At 34.1% G+C, this 25,978-nt stretch overlaps 2 protein-coding genes across 5 annotated transcripts in view; one reads left to right on the forward strand and one right to left on the reverse strand.

Annotated features, from left to right (window-relative positions):
• On the forward strand, positions 1–12,623 carry LOC142976906 (uncharacterized). 2 transcript variants are annotated; one of them, XM_076120493.1, is made up of 7 exons: positions 1–222; positions 6,019–6,173; positions 8,013–8,229; positions 8,428–8,552; positions 8,962–9,142; positions 9,226–9,298; positions 9,533–12,623. In XM_076120493.1, the coding sequence occupies exons 1-6, from the start codon at positions 183–185 to the stop codon at positions 9,228–9,230; spliced, it is 723 nt and encodes a 240-aa protein (XP_075976608.1). In that variant the 5' UTR covers positions 1–182; the 3' UTR covers positions 9,231–9,298; positions 9,533–12,623. The 2 variants fall into 2 exon arrangements, with proteins under 2 accessions (XP_075976608.1, XP_075976607.1); XM_076120492.1 differs by lacking the exon at positions 9,226–9,298.
• The window catches only part of Cep164 (centrosomal protein 164), a 25,613-nt gene continuing 12,087 nt past the window's right edge, over positions 12,453–25,978 (reverse strand). The window contains exons 12-22 of one of the 3 annotated variants that reach the window (XM_076120490.1): positions 25,662–25,762; positions 25,116–25,287; positions 19,720–19,840; positions 19,147–19,218; positions 19,003–19,072; positions 18,554–18,687; positions 17,916–18,073; positions 17,364–17,501; positions 16,592–16,733; positions 16,311–16,375; positions 12,453–15,707 (exon numbers count right to left, since the gene is read on the reverse strand). In XM_076120490.1, the coding sequence (XP_075976605.1) occupies positions 15,621–15,707; positions 16,311–16,375; positions 16,592–16,733; positions 17,364–17,501; positions 17,916–18,073; positions 18,554–18,687; positions 19,003–19,072; positions 19,147–19,218; positions 19,720–19,840; positions 25,116–25,287; positions 25,662–25,762 (1,260 nt within the window). In that variant the 3' untranslated portion in view covers positions 12,453–15,620. Of the gene's footprint in view, positions 15,708–16,310; positions 16,376–16,591; positions 16,734–17,363; positions 17,502–17,915; positions 18,074–18,553; positions 18,688–19,002; positions 19,088–19,146; positions 19,219–19,719; positions 19,841–25,115; positions 25,288–25,661; positions 25,763–25,978 lie in introns of all 3 variants that reach the window. The other 2 variants (XM_076120488.1, XM_076120491.1) reach the window with 2 other exon arrangements.

Genomic DNA, 25,978 nt, shown 5'->3' on the forward strand with positions numbered 1-25,978 from the left:
ACCACCGACTCACGCGCACCTAAACAATGTTATAGTACTTTACTTGTATTGTATTTCGTAGTACATTAATTGTATTTTCGTGTTTTATTGTATTTTTAGTACGTTAATTGTATTTTAGTGTGTTATTGTATTTAGAGATTGTTGTTTAAGTTGTTTAAAGTTTAGTGTAATTTTATGTCATAATGGATCCCAGAGTGGTTGTGTTTTTGTGCATTTTTATTGGTGAGTTCTATTTTTTTAATTTAATTTATATTTTTTAGTTTTCAAAGATACTATTTTCAAAAGTGTATTGGTATTATTGAAATATAATTAAAGCTAATAAAAAATAGTAGTTGGAGTTGTATGATTAAGAGCAATTCAGTGTTTATTAAATGTTTACTAAATGATAATGTGCTATCAACATACATTATATTTTTAATAATATAATGTATGTTGATATAAAGCATAAAAAAACTTAAATATAGTGGGTTTTACTTAGTAACTACGAATGTATAAAAACCGCCTCTAGTTTTTGAAGAAATGTTATCTTTGATATGAAAAGTAGTATTCGAAGTGTTCAAATATGACTTCATCACTTGTCGTTGAGAATTTAAGTAGGGTCAGAGAGAATGCGGAAGACAGAGACTAGTTAATAGAGACACATGCTCATTGTTCAATGACCACTGTCACTAGATTTAAGATACGCTTGGAAATTTGCATTGCTTTTATAGTGAAATTTATCTACAGATAATGGCTGTTAACCATTTGATCATATGAAAAAATGTCGTACAAAAAATTTATCATACCCTTACCATGTATCGCAATTGTCCATTAAAGGTTCTTGAAACCCTAAAAACCTACATCAGGGCCGTAAATTGCGCTACTGTTTTAATTAGTACAAATAGTTATGATAGGATACTTACTAATAGATGACAGCAACATAGGCAGTATATTAACCAAGCAACACATTAATAAAAGCTGTTCCTAACGAAATTGACTTTAAACTATTAGAACAATAAGAAGGAACATACAAGAAAAGCATCTCATACAATGGATATAAACCACAGAACTATAAACACATACAGAAAAACCAAAGTTTATTCTCGTCCAAACTTTTCACACATTCAAATAGAAGATTAACTATGTTTTCCAGTAAGTCGTAAAAAGGGAGAAGGGTTAGTACAGGGCTCATAAATAACGGATTAGCGAACTGTCAATACTTAACTATAAATCTTGGCGATATATTTGCGAAGCGTATTGATTCTGTCCCTACCTTGTTCAGTGAGATTTACTGGACACCACTGGATTTAGTTATCTGTTACACTCATAACTATTAGATAGTGAAACAGCCTATAGGATGTAACGCAGCATAAACGAAATCGTCTTTCAAAAACTTTTCACTGGAGACTTGAAAAGTTGACAGATTTTACGTTTAAGAATTGCAACAATATAAAAGTGATTACAATAAACGCACTAAGTCTTACAAGTCTATAAACGGTTACTGAATTTGGAGTCAATTTTTGCATTGGTAGATACTTACAACGTTTAGTATTTCAACATTTTATCGGATAACCTAACTAATATCTATCACAATCCAGGTATTTCTCTCTATCCAGTATCTATCAATGTATCCAGACTAATCAAGCAACGAAAAAATAGGCTTAATGTTGTAAATTGACACTTCAAATCAGCTCTGAAGTCAGTTCATGACTAGCCTTCACCTTTCCACACTCTACTAAACCTCTCTGTACTTTTTGTATTAACACGCAATTTCAACCAATACAACGTCTTTGTTTTTAAGGACATTAAATTGGTTAAATTTTAACACAAATAGTCTCAAATTGTCATAAACTCATGAGTCATGTACCCAGTGATGAGTTGTAAGCATGATTAGAAGACAAGAGAAGGGAACAATTTTGTGTTGTCAGTTCACACACCTACAGGAAGTGACTGGACTGCTTATTCATACTCTTGATTAGCGAACGAGAGTAGGTATTTTGTTGTCGAATATAATATATATCGAATGGAATTGGTTCCTAAATACCTTTGTGGTACAGATTTGCTTTAATCCGGTGACTGGTGATATTGCAGATAATTCGCCACGCCACAACCATTGCGCCGGAAGAACGTGGGTTCAATTTCCACTCGGAATTATTTGTGCTACGCAAAAATTGTAGTTTCGGGTCTGGTTGTACTTTGCTTATATGTTTGTAAAAATCCCCGCGACAGAAGAGCAATTCTTAGTGCAGGCGCTAGAAATTTAGGTCTAAATCTCTTTGAAAATAGTAATTAAAATTATAAACCAAGACAACAAGCTGTGAAAGCAAAGGAAACTACTGATCGAACAGTATGAAAGGTGCCATTCTCTTTCCCTAAAGTGCAAAGATATATTCTGAAATAAATTATTATTATTAACTATTCATAGTATTTTAACTAAGCTTATCGACGGATATTTTAATAGCAGTGTAGCAGCATTTCTGCTTAAGTATCTCTCATTATTATGTGCCTGCGTCAAAAGTTCAAAGGGGTTATCACGTATCTCAATTGACAACTAGTGTTCGCCAAATTTTTGGTCACTATTCAGTACATTGCTGCTTTGACGTAACGATTTAATGATTACTATTATATATAATATTACATCATCTACGGGAGAAAACCATGTAGAGCATAGTGGCTTTCAATTTGTTGTCAAGTGAGATACGTAATAGCCCCCAGGTTTACCATTATCTTTCACCAATTAATTAAATAACCTAACAATATACGCTACAAAACGTTATAACAATATACAAAGTCATCTAAAATCTTTTAATTGATTTAAATTCATAACTAGCGTCACCAGCTTTTAGTATTAGAATGAACTAGATTGCAAACAGCGGGTGCATCGAACGTCGAACATTAGCAATAAATACTAATATCGCAGTTACAAGCGTTGGCCTTTATTGCCGAGTGGAATGCGCAAATATATGACCAGTTAACAGCTGTGGCTTTGAAAATCTAGTTGTACGTTAATAGCTTTATATGTATTTGAATAACACATTTTGTAGAAAGTAGTAGTTGCGTTTTAAAGTCGATTGATTGTGTGAGGACTATAAGATGTCGGGTAAAATTGGTGTGCTAAACGGTAGTCGGTTTAAGTAAACCTGTTATCGTCAGGAGTTTGGTACTAAAGCTATAGGTTTCTCGATATAGCATGAGAGGTATACTTGACCAGTAGTTGGCCACTGAGATTAGTATCGTAAAGTAGACTCCTTTTTTCATCAAAAGACAGCAATAACACCTCCAATAGAATATTATTTCTAGTATCATGAATTAGTTTAGTCTCAAAGGACCTTAAGAAACCTACAAAACTGCATGGCAGATGAAAGAGTACTTGAATTATTAGCGAGAATAAGGCCTAGTAATTAGGCAGAGACTCTTAGAAAACCGTTATAAACAATTTTAATGTACATTAATTCCTATAGTACAAACTCACACTCTCTATTTCCCAACACCATAGCGTGTTTCCACCGCCCATAACTACAAACGGTCTGCATTTCAAACAGTTGCATACTTTTCCCATCATAACCCCACTTGTTTAATCATGGCCAATTAAAAACAATTATTTTATATCTCGCGTGGTACCAATGAAGGACATTATGTGCCATTTACGAACACATTAAACACTAAATACTGTGTTTGTATGTTTGGACATCCGCTAAAAAAGTTTTTCACAATAATATGCAAAACAAAAATTCGTAGCCAGATGAATATACCCACGTTGCACTATTATTATTGTTGGTCCCATGTTGTAGGGGAGGGAGACGCCTGGACCGCACTGATTACGTTACCAAACTCTAGGCTACTCTTTGACAAACACCTAAAATAATCAGATAAGACCATTAAGCACTCTGTCCCGCCCGGGAATGGTCTCGTGCTGTCGTATGTAGTACCGTTTATAGCGCATGCAGCCAATATACAAAAAAAAAAGTTTTTCAAAAAATTCACACCTAAATAATAACGCCAACTCAAACATCTTCCAAAAAAATACACAGAAATTTCTCCCAAGTCCACGCATATCATGTTCCTTGTCCCAAATATGGTACATTACGCATTAAAGCGCTCGGCCGTCCAATTGAGCGAATTAACTGTCTCTTAAGACTTAGCGTGCTCTTAGTATAAGTGAGGCCCTTTGTTTGAGACGCTCTTGGGTTTAAATAGATTTATAGCCTAGAGATACTCCGTAGACTGAAACGTTTATTTTGTCGTTTAACGTAGAGTGATGTTTATGGATGTTATAATGAAGTGAATAAACGGAGTAATTCTTGATGTACGCATTAAGTAACAGTACTTAATTTTAATGAAGAATTTATGGTCCCGTAAATATGTTATTAAATACATGTTACCAGCTAACTGTAGACTTTAACCATTGCTGCCCACAGCAAGGTGCAATCATTTAAAGCCAAAGATACTTTTCTCTAGTCACATAACTTCATTCGTCGAATAATTTTAATATCTTTAAAAGCTCCTTCTTATCTTAAAAGGCCAAATTACTCCACTTAAATATAAACAAAGATAACTACTTGCGAACGGTCGTAGTTTTAAGAAGTCAGGTCACGGAACTATCTTTACTTACGCACTGGCCTCTGTGACTGACCATTATGACGCGTAGATATGAGTGCGAGTCCCATGAGTACGAGTACGTAAAAACTGTCTGACTTAAACTAATATCTCACCAAAACACAAACATCGACAACAACAAATAATGTACAACCTTTTTTCAATCATTTAAACCACCATGAAACATTATAACCACAAATAAAACGCCTCTTAGGCCTTAAACGATAACTGACAAGACATCGTACGAGTAACTCGTAAACCAAACAGTGGAAATTAATGAGACTCCCCTCGATATAATTTGTCTAATTTAAAAATATAAAACATAACGGGAGTGCTATGGACGTTAGAATAGGGTGTTTATTGTACTTTTGCAGTCAACAATAGAATTAATCAGTATACGGGCTAAGAGTGATTGGATAGGGAGCCGTTGATTTTTTAAATTGAAACTCGTTGAAGGATCTGAATAATGACGTCGTCGTATTTCTATTATTCAACTAGAATGAAAGTTTGTATATCATGAATAATTATTGCTAGCGTTTTACAAAATAAATCGGGTATTGTTCTTCTGCTAGATTATTATTTATATAAGCATATTAAAGCTGAACTCATTTAACAGTTTCGACAGAAACAAATAATAGATAATTTAGGTTTTCCGAAATTACTAGTTTATCAAAAAAAACTAAACATTTGTTGAACAAAACAACAATCCGATTTCCGTGAAACCAGATCCATCATTGACATTTACCTACACGTGTTTTTCACAAAAGCACAACAGTTCAAATAAACACGCTAGTTGCTGGAAACTACAAAAATAACTAGCACAAAACTCAGCCATGTTTTAAACTAACGTTCATTTTATTCACACGACGAATTTAGTCACAGAAATATGGAGAATTAAATCACATTGCATTTAAATAACTTTGCACTGCGTGACTCTACAGTTTAAAATGGCTGCCCATACATTCCCTTGATTAATTGTTCAATTTTATTCTGAATAAGAAATAATTTATACTCACAGCTTATTAAGTCTAGAAACCATTTAAAATCAAAATGTAGGTACTTGCGAACACTTTCAAAAGTTTAAAGTAGGTTATTTAGTTTTATAGTTCTCAAAGAAAATAAATGTGAATGGCGTATTTATGTGACTAAACACGAGTTTATAAGTTAGCGAGTACTCTGTTAGTAAATATTTATTTTATAATTTCATTTAAAGACTACATTTCTTTTTATAAGTCTGCAAAGTTTGTAAAGAAATAATGCTTAAGTATAATTTAGTCAGTAGTTTTTTTTTTAGAAGTCAATGTTAATGATAATTATGCCTTATTTATGAAACCCAAAGAAATATTATAAGCACAGACAAATCGACTAAGTATTTGAAATTATAAATTCTATTCCTTCCAAAAGTGAAGTCGTCTAAATCTACAAATACATTTTACTTTTCAGCCATAGTAAAGACCACGAAGGTGGATATGAGCAGCGAATGGAAACCAGAGCGAGGATGGGAGATCACGTGTTCGTGGAAACTGTTCAACAATGACTCCTTGCAGTCAGTCAGATTGTTTGAGAACGATCGCCAGTTTATGATCTTTAGACCAGAGGTAAGAAACTCAGAAACTCAATTAATACGTGAGTGTACCTATACTAAAAAGAAATGGTGTACTAAAGTAAATAGTTAAACACGGGTTTTGTTATAATAATTGTATTTTTTTATATCTTTATTTAATTATTTATATGCGGTAATTTTTAAAGTTAAAACTTTACAAGAAAGTAGAGCTTAGTATTTATCAGGTTTATAGAACGTTCAATATAAATTACTCATGTAATTAGGTAAATCTGAAAATTCAGCACTTTTATCACAAGCTTTTATGTACTTAACTAGCGATCCTATGTATTTGTGAAAACCACAATAAAATCCGTTCAATAAACTTCGAGTTGACCGCGAACAGACAAACAGACGCGGCGAGAGGAAATGAATCTTAATACGAGTATGTAATAATAGTAAAGATATTATACTTTTTCCACTCATCACATCTGCTTTCCAATGATTAATTAAATGCTACGCATTTTCATCCTCTAATTGGAAAACATCCGACAAAGATGACGTCACTATACAGGATGTTTGGTCACTGGCTGTACACAAAATTTTAATCGCCGTGATCCGTTTTGTGCCGGAACTGTGAGATAATGCTCTGTTCACGGACACGGCATTTGTTGTTTTAACTTTTTGGCAGCGTTTTGTTTATTTGTTGGTGTGTGGCAAGAGGCCCTCAAAACCGTTGGACGTCATCCAATTAATGTTATAAAGGATTATCGCAACATAGCTAAGAATTTTAACAGAAGTAGGTACATAGTTTAGTGTGCGCTGCTTAGAATTAACTAGATAATCGTCGAGAAATAAAAGCATTGAATTTCTCTGTATAGTGTCCGATAACAGTCAATTTTATTAAGTACTACCTATTTATCATAAAAAGTAAGCAAACGACTAAATAACACAATCGCGACTCATCATCAAATCATCAGTTTTGTATTGTAATAGTCTCTGTCCCGCACAATATGCTCTTACAACATAACGAATGACTTTATTTAAATCAATTCAGCGTTGAGACGGAACTCTTTCAGCAATCAAATCAGAGAGATTTTAATTACCTACATAGCTTCTACAACAAACAAAAGAAAGAAGTAATCTGACCGTTGGTCCGTATCCTTTTGCTAAACTACACAGGCCAAGGTTTGACTACAAAAATTTAAGTGAAGCCGGGTTTTTCCCTAGTCTAGTAGTAATAAAATACTCTTGTTACCAAAAGGTTGAAATCGTGACCGCACTAAATAGGCTCAACTGAATCGTTTATACAAGCGTCCAAGCAGATGCGACGTCCACATAACAAAGTAGTTTAGCCAATTAAATATATTGACGGTCACTTCGCATACAAACTAGATGTGTCTGGAGTCTGGAACGATTTTATGGTTGTTAGGTATGTTCATTTACTGCTATAGCTAGTACCTGGATAGCAACAGTATAGAATGCACCGTAATAGCAGTGGGTTACATCAGATAAATTCTTATGTTGGACAGCTTAGGTTAGAACGTCGTCTGGCTAGATTAAGACTAGTGTTAAAATAGTCTGGCATAGCGTCTGCAAGCATTGGGAGTCTCGCCGTTAAATGGTATAGTTTACGAGATAGCAGGAAAAATAATAAGTTAAGCTTGGCTTCACCAGGAAGACGTCAAATTGCATCTGTTTCGAAGCTTCTACATAAACTGGATGCAGGGATAACCCAAAAATGAATAATAGCTGCGTCAAAATAGATAAGGAAAAAATTATTTCGACACTGAAGACAACTGGCTATAATATTTTGTCTGTAATGACAAGAATCAACACTCTTCCAAGTAGAATACGCTTATCTGAATAACACAATTCACGAATGACTTATCCACAGGTAGACAAAAACCCACGCATCGAACAATACCGTCGACTCGAAGACGAAATGTTGGTGGAATGTCAAGAGAGTGTGCCACGAGGTCTGGTCGGTACATGTGTACTGACGATGGAGTTTTATCAACCACCAACTAACGACTTCAGATTCAGTTGCGAGGCTTCTGGAGAACGACCTATGTTTAGGATGGAGAGGAAGAGCTTAGTTGTTAAGGCTCTTGGTAAGAAAATGTAGAAATCTCATGTTTCTATAAATATAATTTGCGAATCACTTCTCTTAGATTATACTTTGATCTACTTTCTTGACATTTATTTGAAACCCTTATAAAGACTACAAACCCTTAAATAATATTCTAGGTCCAACTATGCTGGTAGGCTACAGTGTAAAAATTGCTATACTTAAAACTTTTTAATTTCAGTGCCACCTACCGACGCAGTGATAGAAGTAGGCTCCAGGAACGCAGACACAGGGCGTGTAACTCTCAACTGTACTTCCAGTGGTTTGCCAGCACCGCAACTAGAGTGGAGAATTGGCGAACAGAAGGTTGGTGAACTTATCAAATCTGTTACTTACGTTTTTTATACACTAATAGTGGTTGTTACCAGCTGTCAGAAACTGGAAAGTCTGACAATATCAGTCTAACCGAGGGGTACGATGCTATAACTCAGGTAAATGGGTTGTAAAGGTCTGATAGGCAGTCGCTCCATGTAAAATACTGGTATGCAGTTGCTTCTGGAAAGACTGGAAGCCGACTACAAGCTTGTTCGCTTGGCTGATGATGATGATGATAGGTCATCAAAATATAATAATATTATTGGAGGATTTAATATGTGTATCTCCAGAGACTCTACTAAAGATATAATTTTATGCCAGCGCGACCATGCTCTACGGACTACCTGAAAATTACTAAGTTTCATAATCATACCTATATTATTACAATAATTTGTTACAGGTACCAGCAGACTTCAGCAATAGATCGTGGAACTTTACATCGAAGCTGTACCACGTGTGGTCTGTAGTGTCGTACTCTTCAAGCGAACACGTCGCTATGTGTATCCCTGAGACTAGCAAGGATGGAGAAACTAAGCGCGGAGCTGCCGCGTTGTATAGTTCTGCGGAAAGTGTTGTTAAAGGTAAATGCTTCTTCTTATAAAATTATCTTCTTAATAGAGTTGGTAATGCTATAACATTTGAGTTAATCTTTTTTTTTTGCCAGACTAATTCTTCCTCCTACTCAAACAGCGCATTGGGATTATTCGCGACTCTTCACGAAACGTCAACAATCAAAAGTTTGTATTTATATTGGCGGATATTGAATTGAGTTGGATAATACCTAATTATATTATTTGTTGTTATGTTTTTCTTTTAATTAAAAATATCAATATTATGAAAGACTTTTCAAAGAATTTAGAATTTACGTTTCATAATACAAGTAACTTTATTTCAACAGTCCCATTAAAATTCACTATTTTCCGATTATATGACGCCATTGCAAATATCTCAATACTGTTATTCTTTTTCAGATTTAAGGTTAATCGTCATTCCAATCCTATTATCATCACTACTGTTAAGATGATAACAACACAGCGGTCAGGATCAAATACTTAAATAAAACAATACAGTGATTTGTTCATATTATTTTATTTCGGCATATTATCGTTGTGAACGATTATATTTTATCGTGAAGCAGAAGTTACAATAGGATCTCAAACTATTATTATACTAAATCAGATTTACTTCGATGAATTAATTGAAATACAAAAATAATTGGCAATGAATGGTACATATTTTACAGTAATTGAAATTTAAAAAATATTATATATGTAATTATTATTCGATGTAAAATAAATTATATGATTATTCCACTAATAATACACTTTATAATTGAATTTTCAAAAAATATTAAATGTACCTAATGTAACTTCGGCTTGATATTTTACAGTTATTATTTTTGGCTCATTTTAGAGATTCTTATTTTTTTACATAATGTTATCATGTAGGTTACATTTATAGTAGTTTTTCTATTATAATAATTGAAATTCATAGTTATTATGCACTTAAAAAAATCTTATTTAATAAGAGGAAGACTTTTGCCATTAAGTTTATTTGTGACTTTGAAAACATGGTAAAAGTCCCCCATAATGAATGTGCTTTTAAAATATTTTATCGATTTTTATAATTAAATTCGAGACTATACAATGTAAATAAATTTTGGACGTAACATTTTTAATTAAGTATAAGAAAATCAAAATACCTTAGAGGTCGAGAAGAATATAAAATGTGACTAGGTCAAAAAAACTTGCTTGCAAAAAATTCACCGTCTAAAAATTTCATTTTAATTTCTAAATATTTTCCATTTATAACGCTAGAATATGCTAAACTGTATTTTTGACGATTTCCTTTAAATATAATTTGTGTGTTTTTTTGCAAGCAAGTGTACATTGAAGAAAAATATACTTTCTGCAATACTGAGGATCTTTTGTGTTGTTAGGAACATAATTTTAGTTTTATCGAGATCTGTTTATTAATTTTAGAAGATTACAATGAAAGTGAATGGAGGTTCTATTATACGTATTAATAAAAGTGATTTCTTATACATATTTGATATTTGGAACAAAGTGAAAAAGTCCGTTGTCGGTCTTGATCAGTTGTAGAGGAAAGTATTGATTTGTAGACTTGTTTTGTTACTAATTTGATATTAAGACTATAAAATGATGGCAGTTATTTTGTTTTAGAAACAACAGTTTGATGCTTTAAGACTATGGTATACCGTAACTATGTCATACTATATTATCTTTTACCATTTAAGGCCTAGATATTTCTTTGATAAGATCTTTGTTCTGCCATAGGATTCATTTCATTACAAACATTAAACACTTCTACATTTTTTTTCTCAAACACAAATTGCTGAATCCTCAATGCGTATTATTTTTGATTAATAAATGTCATGAAGATTCCCTACAGTTTACGAATTCTATTAACGCTACACTATTCGCCATTCGGGTCTTATCGAAGGATATTCTTCAATTCAATAATTTCGATCTAAGTATACCATTCATAAGATATTCAATTAAGATTTAGCCTCATATTCGATCCTTTACACACTTCCTAAAATCACCCTTATCTTGAAAACTTAGCGCCTACGCATATTGGCATTTATTATTAAATAACTCACGTATGTGTACGTATACGTATCTTTTCCAAAGGTATACTGTACTAAGGTTCATACTGTCCACATGACTGTTACCATAATATTATATTACTGGTTAATGGAGTATTTACACCGTAGAAAACATTACATTACAGAAAACGCCGTACACGTAGCGGAATACTGGGCTGGCAGTGTATAGCAAGACAGAAAGTGTCATACACTATTTTCAGTTTTAATACTATAATTTGTTTGCCATCGACACGCTAAGAAGAAGAATGGAGTATTTACACCGTAGTCTCTAAGCATCTACGACCAAAAACAGACTTTTTCACAAACAAGAACGAATGCACAATGGAATGATGAGTTGATAAATCACGACCGTACGTCCTAACAATGTTATTATCACAGTGCCTTCATACTTGGTAATAGAAAATTCACTGTAACATGTCAATGGTAATATTAACAATTTTTTTAATACTTTTTTGTTCTATTGACAAGGCGTAAAGGTAAGTGAATCGACTGGCACCATCATTATTTTGAAACTTCGACTGAAGTTATTTGAGAATCTTGATCTTTATTGAGTTCCTATTGAGTACTTTAATGTTCTCATATTGATATAAACAAATACTCTTTCTAACAAAAGAGCGCATTTAAATTCCTTTGACTAATTCAAATATATTTAGGCCAATCAAAATTGTACCATTAAAAAGGCCATTAATATTCTAACAATAGCAAGAAAAGGACACAATCTATTTCATACAGGATATTCAAGAACACATTACAGTGAATTTTCTATAACCATACAAACACATCGGTATCTTTCAGTCAGCCCGCCTAGCGAGGGAATACATATAATAATAATATAATAGTACCTACTTACGTAAACGTTACAATGAAGGCCAAGAAAGACAACACTCTACATAAAATACTTCAGTCAGTCGCACGCTAGTGATAGTGTAAAGAAATATGTCCATCTTATTCCCACCTATTACGTTAGCAATTAGTTAGAACGAGACGAGAGATTCGCAAACGCTTGTAACTGGGAAATTTTCAGACATTATAACGTTGATACTTTATTAGAAAGAGAGAGATGTTACCTTACTCATCTTGTCTATAGCAAGTGTATACCTCATTCCATCTCGTTCTCTGCGATTAATATTCTGATATAAGTAAAAGAGATGCACGTATTTGCATCAGTTCGTGCGTGCGACTAAGTGAATGTAAATTTGTAATATCTTAGAGCATGTTATCAAAAACTTTTATTATTTTCTTTAAATATTTGATAATACGAATTGTTTTTATATTCTGAAATACACGAATTCTTTGCAATATAACATGCTTTAAGATTTAAAATAATTTTCTACAATACAGAAAGTTTTCTTATGTATAATTAAACTAGTAAAACAGGTGGGATAAATGAAATATAATTAATTTAGTAAATAAATGCATCGACTGGTAAAGAATATTATTTTTATTCTTATTCGAATAAATATAATTACACTACTCTCACTTGGCCTGGAATGTTTTTTTGTGCGAAGAAGACGAAATTTGATATTACCGATCACAAAAGAAAAAAATATTTGAAAACCTAAATTATTTTGTATGATGATATTTATATATCAGCATATCAGCATCCCTTCAAATAACGAAACATTCAGCAGGGCTATCACGTATCTCAATTGACAACTATTTCAAAACCATTGATGTAATATATATTGGTTTCTCCATTAAATTATAGTCATTAATACGTTATATCAAAGCAGCAATGTACTCAATAGTGACCATCAATTTGACGTACAATAGTTGTGAGACACGTGATTCGCATACAGGTATCAATCAATCTTGAAAACAAATACTTAATACCTTATACCTGTACCTCGATTCTGTACATTCGATACTAACGTCACGCTATCGAATACCATACATTACTATCAAGCTACTCGTTAGTAAACCGGCAGCAATCCGGCAGAGAATCGCGACCTATCGAGTATCGAAAACTTGACATTTAAAGTGAGAAAAAGTTTCGTTCTAAAAATTTGTTCTTTAAATAAAATTTTATTGGTAATAATTGTGTATAAACTAATTTTAAATATATTATATAGTGGATAAAAAATAATCATGAAAGGTATTGTTCTCATAAATAATAATTATAGTCTACTTAAAACGGTATTAGTAAAAATAAATCAATAACATAAAAATATCATAATTAATGTTGTTCAACGAAACATTATCAATACAAAAAAAGAATCAGCGTCTTTTTTTTCTACGTTGAAGCAGGCAAAGGAGACAATGTCTTTTCAGCCTCGTTGGCCTCGTCTTCCTAAAAATATCCAATAAAGATTATTAAAATAATTTATTAAAATTAAAAATGGAAAGAATATTTTATTTCGAAATTCGAATTTCGAATTGCCCCTAGGTGCGCTCCAGCAAAAAAAAATATTTATTTAATTTTATTTTATTTTAATGTTTGGTGGAAAATGGCGCCATTGAAAAACATAGTTGTTGCGAAAATCCGCTAGGGGCGCTGATCAATTTTTCATACAAAATTTTTCGATAGCTACTCGTTACTCGATACTCGATAGTTGTACAGAATCGCGGTACTGATACCTTTACAGAGCGAACTCTAATTTCTACCCCCAAACAAAAATTACCTGCCCAATTTCACCTACACTTAGTAAAAATCTTTGCAGACCTTACATGACGTTTATTAGTAAGACAATAAATAAAATGTTTAAGCTATTAGCCGTCCTTTTCATTCAGTATTAAATATGCACTGTGCGAAAAAGATAGCAACACTTCTCTTTGTGACCGGTAATAATAATAAAATTACATTATTAACGAATCATTTCGATACATTTGACTATAAAGTCGTAGGCTAGCACGTTTCAACACTATGATATTTATATTTGACTAGAAGTCGCTACTTACAACTAACGTTATTGTTTGGCTAATCGTAAGACAAAATCACGCTACTATTCAGACCACACACAATCAAATTGATAGGTTTTTTGAGAAAAAAATCTCATTTTTTATTTATTGTATATATCGCTCTGGCCGAAAATACTTTGCACCTTGGGATTTCATAAACGCTTAATGATAAGAAAATCTAGAGTGTCTTGATATATTTTGCTTTAACTGCATAAAGTCTCTAAATTAATAATTTTAACTTTATCATGGTTACTCCAATAGAGCTAAACTTAAACTTGATTCATTGATTTTAAATCGTTTAAAGGTAACGCTATTGAGCAACACCGTGTCTTAGTAATTGTGTAAGAATAAGCAACTAAGAATTGTAAATGGGAGGAAACTTAAACACTTTTTGAATACGTGCGGATACGAACGTATATTAATGTATACGCAAAAGTTTATGGTATCGCACGTGATCGTCAAACATTATGCATTGCGCCCTCAGAATGTCTTAAATGGAATTATTTGTTGTTTTTATCCCGTTCTAAATACACAGGGATAAAAAATCAAATTTCTTATTAAGCGTTTACGAATAAAGGTGTTCCGATCCTTATGACTAGTACAGTAGAAACGATTATTGTTTGGTTAAAGAATAATAGGGCAGTTGGTAGTAATTCTCCTTTCTACATAAAAACCTTCATTCCAAAAGGTATTAACTCTTAACATGAGTCCCATACATTACAGCCTTTCAATTACGATCAATATCAACCGCCCTACAAAACCTTCCTTGGATATAACCCACTTCAAACTACGTCTGGATGGAAACATAACACACAACACCTTGATCTTTTTAAGTACTTAGTAGATGCTGTATAGGTAAAGATTTTATCTCTCGGGTCTAATTTGTTTGAGTGACTTTAAAACATTAGTCTGTTACAATATATTCCCTTTTTTGTATTTTGAGTAATTATTTATATTTATCCGATTGTACAAACACTGTTAAAATGTTTGTAATTACCTGACCTATGTGAGCCATGGAATTAAGCAACGCAGAGCTGCAGACTTGATAAAAACATAGGCGTACTTTATTAGTGTGGTAAATAAGTAATAACAATCCACGGTTCTCAGGATAGACATACTGAGAGGCGTGGATTAGAGAGATTTTAAGTCTATAGTCCTAAGGGGTGTAGTATAATTAACAGTATTGGTCACCCATCTGCTTTGACTTTGGTTGCCTTTGGTTATAGTTAAACCGATGATTACTGATAACAAAATATGTAATAAAATCTTTTAAAACTTTCTTAGTGGTTGAAATCTACCGAACTATTATAAATATGCGTGTTATTTCCGAAAGATGTAGTAATGTTTTAAAGTCACTGAATCAACATTGATGCAATCAACATTTCACCTATCAAGTAGGTAACTTTCATTTACAACTCTCAAACTATTCCTACATTCATATGGCCGTTTTTATTACCTTACATTCTTATAGTCAGTAAATGGTGTTATAATATTCACTCATACATTTATAATACGTTTTATTGTTGTGTACCTTATGGTGCTGTTTGAAGCCATGCTCTAAGTCCACGAGCTCGTTCTGCCACCCCACCGTCTGAGTTGTCTTGTATCACGGGGTCTGGCTGCAAATGAAAAAATATTACTTAACATAATTATATGGGTGTTTCACAGCCAGGTTTGGCTCCTCTAACCAGTAGGTGAAGCACCTTTGGCGCGTATATTTTGATAGATTGGTGCCCATACTGCCCATGGTAAGTGGCGAGTGTGCGTCTCTGTGCCTTAGATGGTACGTATTAAAAAAGTACAGGCTAACAATTAAACCTTGAAGTTTGGCACTAGAGCGACCGCCAACAGTAAGGAAAATATATAAATAAGTGGTAAAATATATAAATAACGGCACGTTCCCACTATGTCGTAACGATTAATTTATCGTTGGACGACTGTCGTCTCTAGCTGTTCCCACTATAACGATCGTTTGTCGTCAAATTTTTTTATCGTTTAGTGACTGTCGTATCTAGCCGTCCCCACTGTAACGATAATCTGTCGTCACTGCAAAAAATGTCGTAGCCAGGTAAGTCCTGTCGTTCTATATGTGAACAACTCCATTTAAACATATAAGCCACGACACTTACACGATTATCTGTCGTCGCGACATAGTGGGAAAGCGCCCTAAGTTGGTTGCAGAGGAATCAACAAGCTTTTATTCAATAGTATTTTATACTTACTGCTGATAATGTCATACGTGTCTGTGACGTTGTCGCTGCGTTGCATGAACTTGTTTCTGGTGATGCTGAAACAAACAATTACAAATATATGGTAATTCGTAAATATCAAGAGTAAGACCATTGTAAATGAAATTTAAAATCTTTCTTATAAAATTCGACATCTAGAATATATTCTCTAGTTATTTAAATGATGTGTGTGCAAAATCGTAACGTTAAAAAGACCCTACTTAAAGCTATAGCTGAGCTTAATTAAACATAATAGAACAATTAGATTAATTTACCAGTATGAGGTCGCCTAGCATCGAGCGCCCGCCATATATCTCTGACGTCAGCGTGTAACGCTCGCAGTGAACGTAGCACCGCCCCGCCCGCTTCTGTCGGCGCCGCTTCGCTACCCGATGATGCTTCGCTAGTTGTCGCCTCCTGTATTAACATTGACAATGATTGCAAAAGGTTTTATATAAATTTAGATTATGCAAAAATTAACAAAAGGCAATATTGTACATATGCGAATAAAAATTATGTTTGGGAGTAAAGAAAAAAGCATTCACTATTTTCGCGCAACTACTGAAATAAAGACTGTACACCTCTTATTGTAAGGAATCTATGTACATGCGGCTACGAGGTGCAATGAACATTGCAGGGAGCGAGAAAATAAGTCCTAGAAAAAGAAAATGAACCTAACAGCACGAGAAGCCCAAGTATATGACTACAAAAAATATCTAAAAAAAAATGGGGAGCAGGCGGGAAACGGGGTCATCCAAATTCTATACAAAAGGATCTTATAATAAAACAAAAGGCAACCAAATTATGCCACTAAATGGATACATTGTTGCAAAAAAACGAACGGACGAGTACTTAATGCATGTAAAAATAAAATAGAATTGCTAAATTAGAAATGGATAAGGACCTCAAAAGAAAGTCAAAAATTGAATTCTATACACGCAATAACAAAGCAAATAATACCTAGTAAAAAGGGACTAAACGCCTAAGAAAAATCAACCAAAATAGGACCATATGCACAAAGCAATACAGTTGATATTCCTGAAGGACCTGTATGAGTGGTGGGGGATGCGTGTCGGCGAGACGTCTGAGCGCTCGCTCGATGTGTCGCAGACGTATTTCCTTTTCACCGAGCAATGCGCGGGCGCGGTGGAGTGCTACCTCTAGCTCTGTTACTTCGCGTTCCTCCTGATTAAAGGAATCGAGTACAGATTTAATTTCCTATGCCAAAAATTGGCGACAGTACTAATTATTTCGGCTTATAACATTTTCCTAAATATAATATTGATACTTCTAGAAGAGAAAAAAAGTGGATTGCTTTATTGTCCACTTTTCAATGCTACTAGTTTCTAAATCTGGCTATAGTAACCATATGGGTTAACGGACGACATAGTTATTGTGATGTAAAATATTCTTTACATTTATTTATTTCTAAGTGCAGGATACCAAGTCCTATAAACAATAGGTTTGTGCGCAATTGCACGGCACATTTTGAGCAAAATTATGATAATTTAAATCTAATAGACAGCCTAACATCAAACCCAAACAGTAGTAGAACCCTATTCAACACATCAATAAGAAAGTACATCTACATATACTTACGGAAGGTGCTCTATGCGGTGACAACGACGCTCGTGTCTCTCTAAGCGCCGCCTTCCTACGTTTGAGCGCAGCTCGCGCTCGTCTCATGCCCTCTCTCTCCACGAGTGCACGATGTCTCACGAACTCCAGTTCGGGCGTGTCCGCCGTCGCTACGGCACCTGCAATTGTAAAGTACTTGTTTTTGGCTTTCGTTCTGTATGTCTTGTTTCGTTTGAAAAGTAAATAACATACCTTCTATATTTCGTCAGCGTGTAACATATTAATAGTTATATTTTTAACACATACATAGATATAATAACAAGCTTGTACATTTTTTTATACAATTACTACAAATATTATGTTATATTTTTACACAACATTGTTTGCATGTTGTGTAAAAATATAATATATTTTGTCCAAGTTACCAAATCCAAGTTGCTTTTATTCGTCGTATGAGCTCTGTTTAGTTAAGTTTTGTCACTACAATCAATGTTGAAACTGTTTTTAAGTAAAACAGATATAGTTCTAATCAGAGTTTACACAATTTTCATTAAAAAGACCGAAATTACTTTACTGGTAACTATACAAATCACTGGTAACTACAGACAGTTTCCTAGAACATTCTAGAACAATACATCACAATAGTAAGTATTACATACCTAATTCAGCAAAAGGGTAGCGCAGACTATAAGCTGGTTGGCACGCTAGATCGGGAAACTGGTCTTCTAAGTCGTCCAGTTTACGAAGCTGCTGCCGAAGAGATTCTAATGGACTTGACCAGCCTTCGCCACGCCTGGTCAGAAACATCGGGAGTTAAAAACAAAAGTATTACAATTATAAAAAAAAAGAGATTTCCAAACGTAATGAATGATTCTTGACTTCGAGGTTCTTTACTAATTGGAAAAAAAATACTTTGGAAGAGTTGTTCGATCTATTTTCCTATTAACGGCGATCGCTTACACATCTGTCACTTAATATCACAATAATACAGGTACTATTCCTAATAGTTTTCAAATTCCCAACTAGTACAAATAATAATTCAAAGAAAAACGTAAAAGGTTTTGTTATATTTTAATTCCTTTTATGACTCTTAACTTACGAAACTTACTTTGGTGAATAATTCAAACGTGAAGTTGAAGCAGATTTTAATCTCGTAAAGCATCTACGGCGACCGTGCCCTGAAATGTTAAAATCTTTTGTCATTTGGAGGTAATACAGTATTTTCAATAAGTGACAAATGAATATAAATTACCGTTGACGGTTTCTTTAGGTTTCTCGTCGGCTGTGGTGGCGTCTGAGGAATCTTGGCAGTCTGTTGTGGCACCTAAAATTTTAAGATTTTTTTCAGTTTTCTAACATTCATACAAAGTCAAAATGGAACAATCTTATAACCAGCGTTTAATCATTTTGAAATTTAAGAGTCCGATTTAACATAAGCCCGAATCAAACCCAACCGAATTTGAATTCAACTGTCGGGAGATAGCCAGCAGATCTGTGTAATCCTTAGGCTGGTTAGAGAACTGTCTGAGAAAAGCGTAGGTTTATTTGTTGATATGAGCTCCAGATATGCTAAACAATTGCGAATCTGCATTGGGTATTGAGACTCCCGCGTAATACGTACAAAGACCGGTATATTCCCAGATGTCCCCTCTAACAATGTCCCCCAGGGTGACCACTGGGAAAAAAGTAGGAAGAAAATTCCCAGTTGTCACCCCGGGGTGACAGCGCATAGGGGACAACTGGGAATATACCCAAAGACAAATCATTTCTTATTACATTAATAAAGGTTCAATAAATGAACAGTTATTTGGTATTGATGGTATACCTGCATCCCGATCTCGGTCGCGTCTCCTTCGAGGCGGTTCTCTGAACGCAACAGCAGTACGGCGATGCGGTCGTTGCTGTTTAACTGCGGAGGCTTGCGATGTATCCGCTGATGGGAGTGTCTAGAAGCATACGGTAGAACGTTAGTAGTTGTTCGGAATTTGTCGGGTACTTTCGGTTTTGTACGAGTTTTATAACGTCAGGATAGTCGTATCTGATCTACAAATAATTCAGCATTTCTACATATACTGTCCAATAATTTTATCTCACAATTTTTTTTTGTAAATTATTACGTGTTATCTCAATCTACAATTTACCATATTATGTCAGAATATAACAAAATGTTATTATTGATTTATTTACATTTTATTTACGAAACTCAACTTCTATATTTTTTTTATTTTTTATTTTTATTGTGGTGAACGAAGCAAACAGTATTATAACATTATGTAATAAAAACATTAAATTTTTAACACTGTCACCAATGAAGCTTCAAACAATGAATTGCACTCAGCGACAAAAAGTTAACAAAACGAATGTTAAACTAAGTTAAACAAAAAAAATGCGAGAGTAAGTTGCAAACATAACAAACATCATCTCACAGTTATTCTAGATACATGATTGTGTCAATACTTGTAGGAGTCATTCCGCACTGGTACGTAAAAGAGATTTGAATTTAGAAAAAGTTTCATGAAATATGTCAATATTATTAAACTTATTATTATAGCAGCTGCATGCTCTTATAATAAATCTATTTTTACCATATGAGGTTCTTGCAAAAGGAACGTCTAAAACTGTAGTACAGCGTGAAGTTGGTCGCCTACAACGTAAACCTATGTTAAATAAAAGATAAGAGGATTCAGTTAAGTTGTTTAAAACTTTGTATAGGAGAGTTATGTCATTGTGTAGACGGCGACGTTGTAGTGAAATTAAATTATTGGAATGAAAGTTAAAATTAGGATCATTGCAGTTTCTATATTCCAGATGTTTAACAAATTTATTCTGTATACACTCAATTCCATCGATATGAACATTGAAATGTGGATTCCAGACGGTAGATGCATATTCAAGGTGTGATCTTACATAACTATTGTATAGTATCATGTATGTATGTTTCTTTTTAAACTCTTTACCTTGTCTAAGAATAAATCCTAACATTTTGTAAGATTTAGTAATAATATGATTATAATGAGATCTAAAAGTTAGTTCACTATCGAGGATCACACCAAGGTCTCTTACCTCATTGATTCGTTTAAGATTAGTGTCAAAAAGTTTATAGTTAAAAATTATGGGGTTCTTTTTTCTTGTAAAACTGATTATATAACATTTATTAGTATTCATAACTAGACCATTTAATTTGCAATAATTACCGAGACTATACAAATCGTCTTGGAGAACTAGAGAGTCAGAGATGTCAGTTATTTTCCTGAAAATTTTAGTGTCATCGGCATAGAGTAGGCAACCAGAACTTTTAATGACATGAATAACATCATTAATAAAAATATTGAATAAAAGTGGCCCAAGATGTGAGCCCTGAGGCACACCGGAAGTGACGGGAGCAAAAGTGGACGTATAACCTTTAACAGTGACTGCCTGTGTTCTATTTCTAAGGTAAGATTGAAGCCACCTCAGAAGGTCTCCATGAATACCAATATTAGCTAACTTGGTTATGAGAATAGAATGGGAAATTTTATCGAACGCTTTGGAATAATCCGTATATACGACGTCAACCTGATAACCTTCATCCATTGTTTTAGTAACGAGATCGACTAATTCACATAAATTAGTCTCAGTAGACCTATTAGAAACAAAACCATGTTGATTTGGAATAATAAATTGTCTAACTTTAGGATAAACTGAATCATAAACAATCTTTTCTAAAAGTTTAGGAATGAGAGACAGCTTAGATATACCACGGTAGTTTGTGACGTCACACCTATCACCTCCTTTAAGTATAGGTACTACGTGACTCTTTTTCCAACGGATAGGCATTACTCCTTGTGTTAAAGATTGGTTAAAGATAATTGATAACGGAAGAGCTAACACTTTATGACAACTTCGTAGAAAGATGGGCGGTATACCGTCAGGCCCAGGTCCTTTCGAGCAGTCAAGTTTTTTTAAATATGTCTCAGTAAGTTGAACTGTAATATTAACTGAAGCTATGTCGACTAATTGATAACTATTACTAGAGGAAAAGTTAATGGCCATATCATTCGAAGGTTCAAAGACAGAGGTAAAATAGGTATTAAAAAGTTCTGCAATACCAGCACCATCAGTGGCGTTGACATCAGAGAGATATACAGAACTCGGGAATTCACTTGATTTCATTTTAGATTTAATGTAAGACCAGAAGTATTTTGAGTGAGTACTTATTCTATGTTCTGAGCTCTCAATAAATTGGTTATAGCACGTAGTTTGAACGTCTTTTTGTAGAGCACGAAGTTCGGAAAAATGGTCGTAGTCAGCCTGGCGGCCATAAATTTTCCATTTCTTATGGGCTTTTAGTTTTTGCTTGATAATTTGAATAAGTCCTTTAGAATACCAAGAAGGAAAACGTTTAGTGGAGGAAATGAGCTTTGAAGGAACATACTGTTCTATTACTGAATTAATAATGCTGTAAAATGTGTCAACTGATTTTGTAATGTCTGGCAAGTCTAATTCGTTGTGCCAATCAACATTTGATAAAACAGTATTTATAGAGTCATAATCAGCACTATGAAATCTACGAATAAAGCGAGGTGCAGGGGGCAGGCACAGGGTCTCGCCATTCACCGTACAATTAATATTCAAAGCGGGATGATGTTGTATATCTTCACCTGTCAACGGGTTCGAACAACGTTGAACATTACACGAGAAACTGGAAATAATTAGGTCTAAAAGTCTGTTATTATTATTGAGAATACCGTTAAACTGTTGTAAACCAGTAAAACATAAAAATGAATTTAAATTATACTCAAGATTACTAAAATTAGGATTTATAAGCGTTAAGCTATTGGAACCATCATGACTGTCTGACCAATGTCCATTACTAATATTAAAATCACCCAGCAACATACAATAGTCAGTTGTTTTATTTAAAACTATATTAGATATGTGCTCAAATAACGCCAATTGGCTATTTTGTTGTTCAACACTATGTGGAAAATAAGCACAGAATACCCTGAGATATTTTAACGTCGGCATTTTGGTCAGGACGATGCTAACGTGCACGCATTCAGCACCGGGCAGCGCGGGCGGCGCCGCGGCCGCGTCTCGCTCATCCACACACAGCGCGCGGCGCACCGCCACTAGCACGCCGCCGCCGCGGCCGCCGCCCGCGCGGTCAGCGCGGTACACCTCATATCTCGAGTCAAACAACTCACTATTAAAGAAACCCGGCAGTAACCATGTTTCAGTTAAACAAATAATGTCATAGTCATTTAACTGCACATTATTGAGAAAATCGTGTGTTTTTGTTCGTAATCCACGAACGTTTTGGTAGTAGATTTTAATATCCATAAGTAATGTAAAAAATAAGTGAATAAATCTTATTATATTTTCTAGCAAGCATAAAAGGATATGTAAGCTTACCAGATTTACAGTTAGGAACTAAAATTAACAAATAATAATTGATGATTTTAAACAACTTAACGTAAAGTAAAATTGTTATCTCAAACGCTGTACTTTGATGTGTAATTTTATAATTTAAGCGAAACCAACTGCTACAATAAGCAAAATTGTAATAAGCAAATATAGTCAAATGATTTGTTAACAAATTACAGTACGGAATAACTACTCTCGACATCGACAAAATAAAGAAAATATGTAATGTAATGCTGTTATAAAACTTGTAACATTTTATAAATTTTATACAGAATAAAATAAAAATAGAAACGTAACAGAAAATCTCTCGCTCCGAGAATATTATAAAAAATAGTAAGTAAAAGTTAATAGTATCAAACGGACGAGACGAATAAGTACAAACCCCTATTTGATTTTTTTTAAACATTCTTCAGTATTTATATAAATAATAGGTGAATCAGGCTTTCGACGTACCATGATGGAACAGTTACGAACCCAGCACATTGAGTAGTTTTTCTCACGAGCCAACTCTTTAGCACGACGCAGCAGATATTTGTTATGACTTGTTAAGTGGTCGTTTGCAAATATTCTGTTACCAGTCTTATACCCCAGCTCCAGCGTGTTGAGATCTTTTTTCTTACGCAAAGACGACAGGAAATCGTCCTTTTTATATCTGGCTTGAAATTTCACGATAATCGGTTTTGGTTTCTTGTGATCATTTGGCGACTTAACCGCGACACGCGTAACGAAATCTATATCCGTAGAAGGGTTAATCTCAATGTTACATAACCGCGCCAGTTTGCTGATAATCTCGAGAAGATTTTCATCCTTACTTTCGGGGATGCCCACGATCTCAATATTGGAACGGCGAACCCACTGGTCCTTCCTATGGTTGTCCTCAATCATGTTTTTCAATTGTTTATTCAATTCTGTAGTCTCAGATTTCAGACTCTTACATTCGGCTTCCAGTGACGAGATTTTGCTACTTTGAGAAGTGATGGTTAATTTAACGTCTTCATATGTCTTATTAAACCAAGTCATAGACTCTTGAAGTGAAGAAACTTGTTGATGAAGAGATTTAAGTTCGTGCGTAATTAAATCACTGATTGTTGTTTTCATAGAAGATATAATAGCGTCAGTGATCTGTTGCTGCATAGACATAAGACATTCTTCGGTAACATATTGACTAGACGAGTTACCTGTTTGTCTTTTTCGAAGTGTAACGTTAGTTTCATTCTCTTTAGCATCGGTGGGGATGTTCGTTTTACGAGTAGATGTTTTGGAAGCGGAGGCCATTATACTTTATGTACGTAGGTAATATGTATAATTTTGCACTAGGTATTTCAAAAGAATTTGAAGATCTTCAAAATCCAAACTGCGAGTGAGTAAACATGCAAAATGGCGGGCAGTGAGCGGTCAGCTGTTGTTGTGTGCAAAGCGTGCGAGAACGAGATGCAAGGAGCCGTATGCGCAGGAGTGAGCGAGATGGCAACGCGATGCACTATGACCGGCTAAATGCAGAGCCCAATGCAGTCACAACCAAAATTTTACTGTGGTTAAAACTGTGTATACACCAAAACTATTGACTTTCAATGGCACCCAGAGTTCAATTTCACTAGTAATAGACACATTCACTATGCAGGAGTGTTAATTAGACACCAATTATAGTATTTTACCACGAATTAGAACACATAAAAACGGAGCGTACGAAAACGTGCAATTGTCGCAGAGTGACGCAACGAGACATATTTGTCTTATTTTCAAATTCGTTTTCAAAAAAAATTGCATAATATATGATACGAAGGAATTTCCTATATTATTATTAATAATACTCACATTATCCCTCCTAAGTTTCCAATCTTCGTTATTATTATCAAAAGGTTTGTGCGCATTGCTCTCCGAGTACGATGTCTCGTTGTCATTGTATTTGATGCTCGGGTTATTATTCACTCGTAGCGGTATCGGCTCCACTACTGGACTTACCGACGCTTCGTTTAGCTCTTTACACCTGTAGAATAGAGAGAGAAAGCTTATGAACTGAAATAACTACTTCAGAATACTTAAGGTAAAACAGGATGATTTTTCATTCATAATAATGTGGAATGAAGACATGTTTCCCGCTTCGACACCTGTAAAATTAGCTGTAAAATGTCCCGCCTAAAGTACACATTTTTTTGTTTTATGGTATAGGTCTGACTTATTCCGTAAGTTAAGCTCTACAAAAAATCAAAGGTGTCGACATATTATTAAAAATATATATTTAAAACGTGTTTATATGCATAAACACGTAATATAAATATATTGAAATGCATAAATTCTCTTCTTTTACGATTATGGAAACCAAGACAATTTCATAGTGGAAGCCGAATTTATGACACTTACCTTTCCAATGATTGGTTGGCTTTGTGCGAATTTGATTTCTCAGTCTCAGATCCTGTCGTCATACTCATCTCACGTCTTTTATTGCGGCGTTCTATTGACATCTGTAAACAAATATTGTTAGTCTCGAATTTACAATTTAACTGTTATCAAGCTAAATACACTGGCAAGACGCAGCAACAAACTGTACACCTACGATACAGTAATAGATATGAACGCTAACCAAAATGATCCTTTAACAACTGAAAACACCAGACTACAAATTTCAAAACGAGATCAAATACAAATAGCTATGTCCATTTTTAACACTTTCGTTGCAC

The sequence above is a fragment of the Anticarsia gemmatalis genome, chromosome 12 (genome assembly GCF_050436995.1).
Source record: "Anticarsia gemmatalis isolate Benzon Research Colony breed Stoneville strain chromosome 12, ilAntGemm2 primary, whole genome shotgun sequence".
NCBI lineage: Eukaryota > Metazoa > Arthropoda > Insecta > Lepidoptera > Erebidae > Anticarsia > Anticarsia gemmatalis.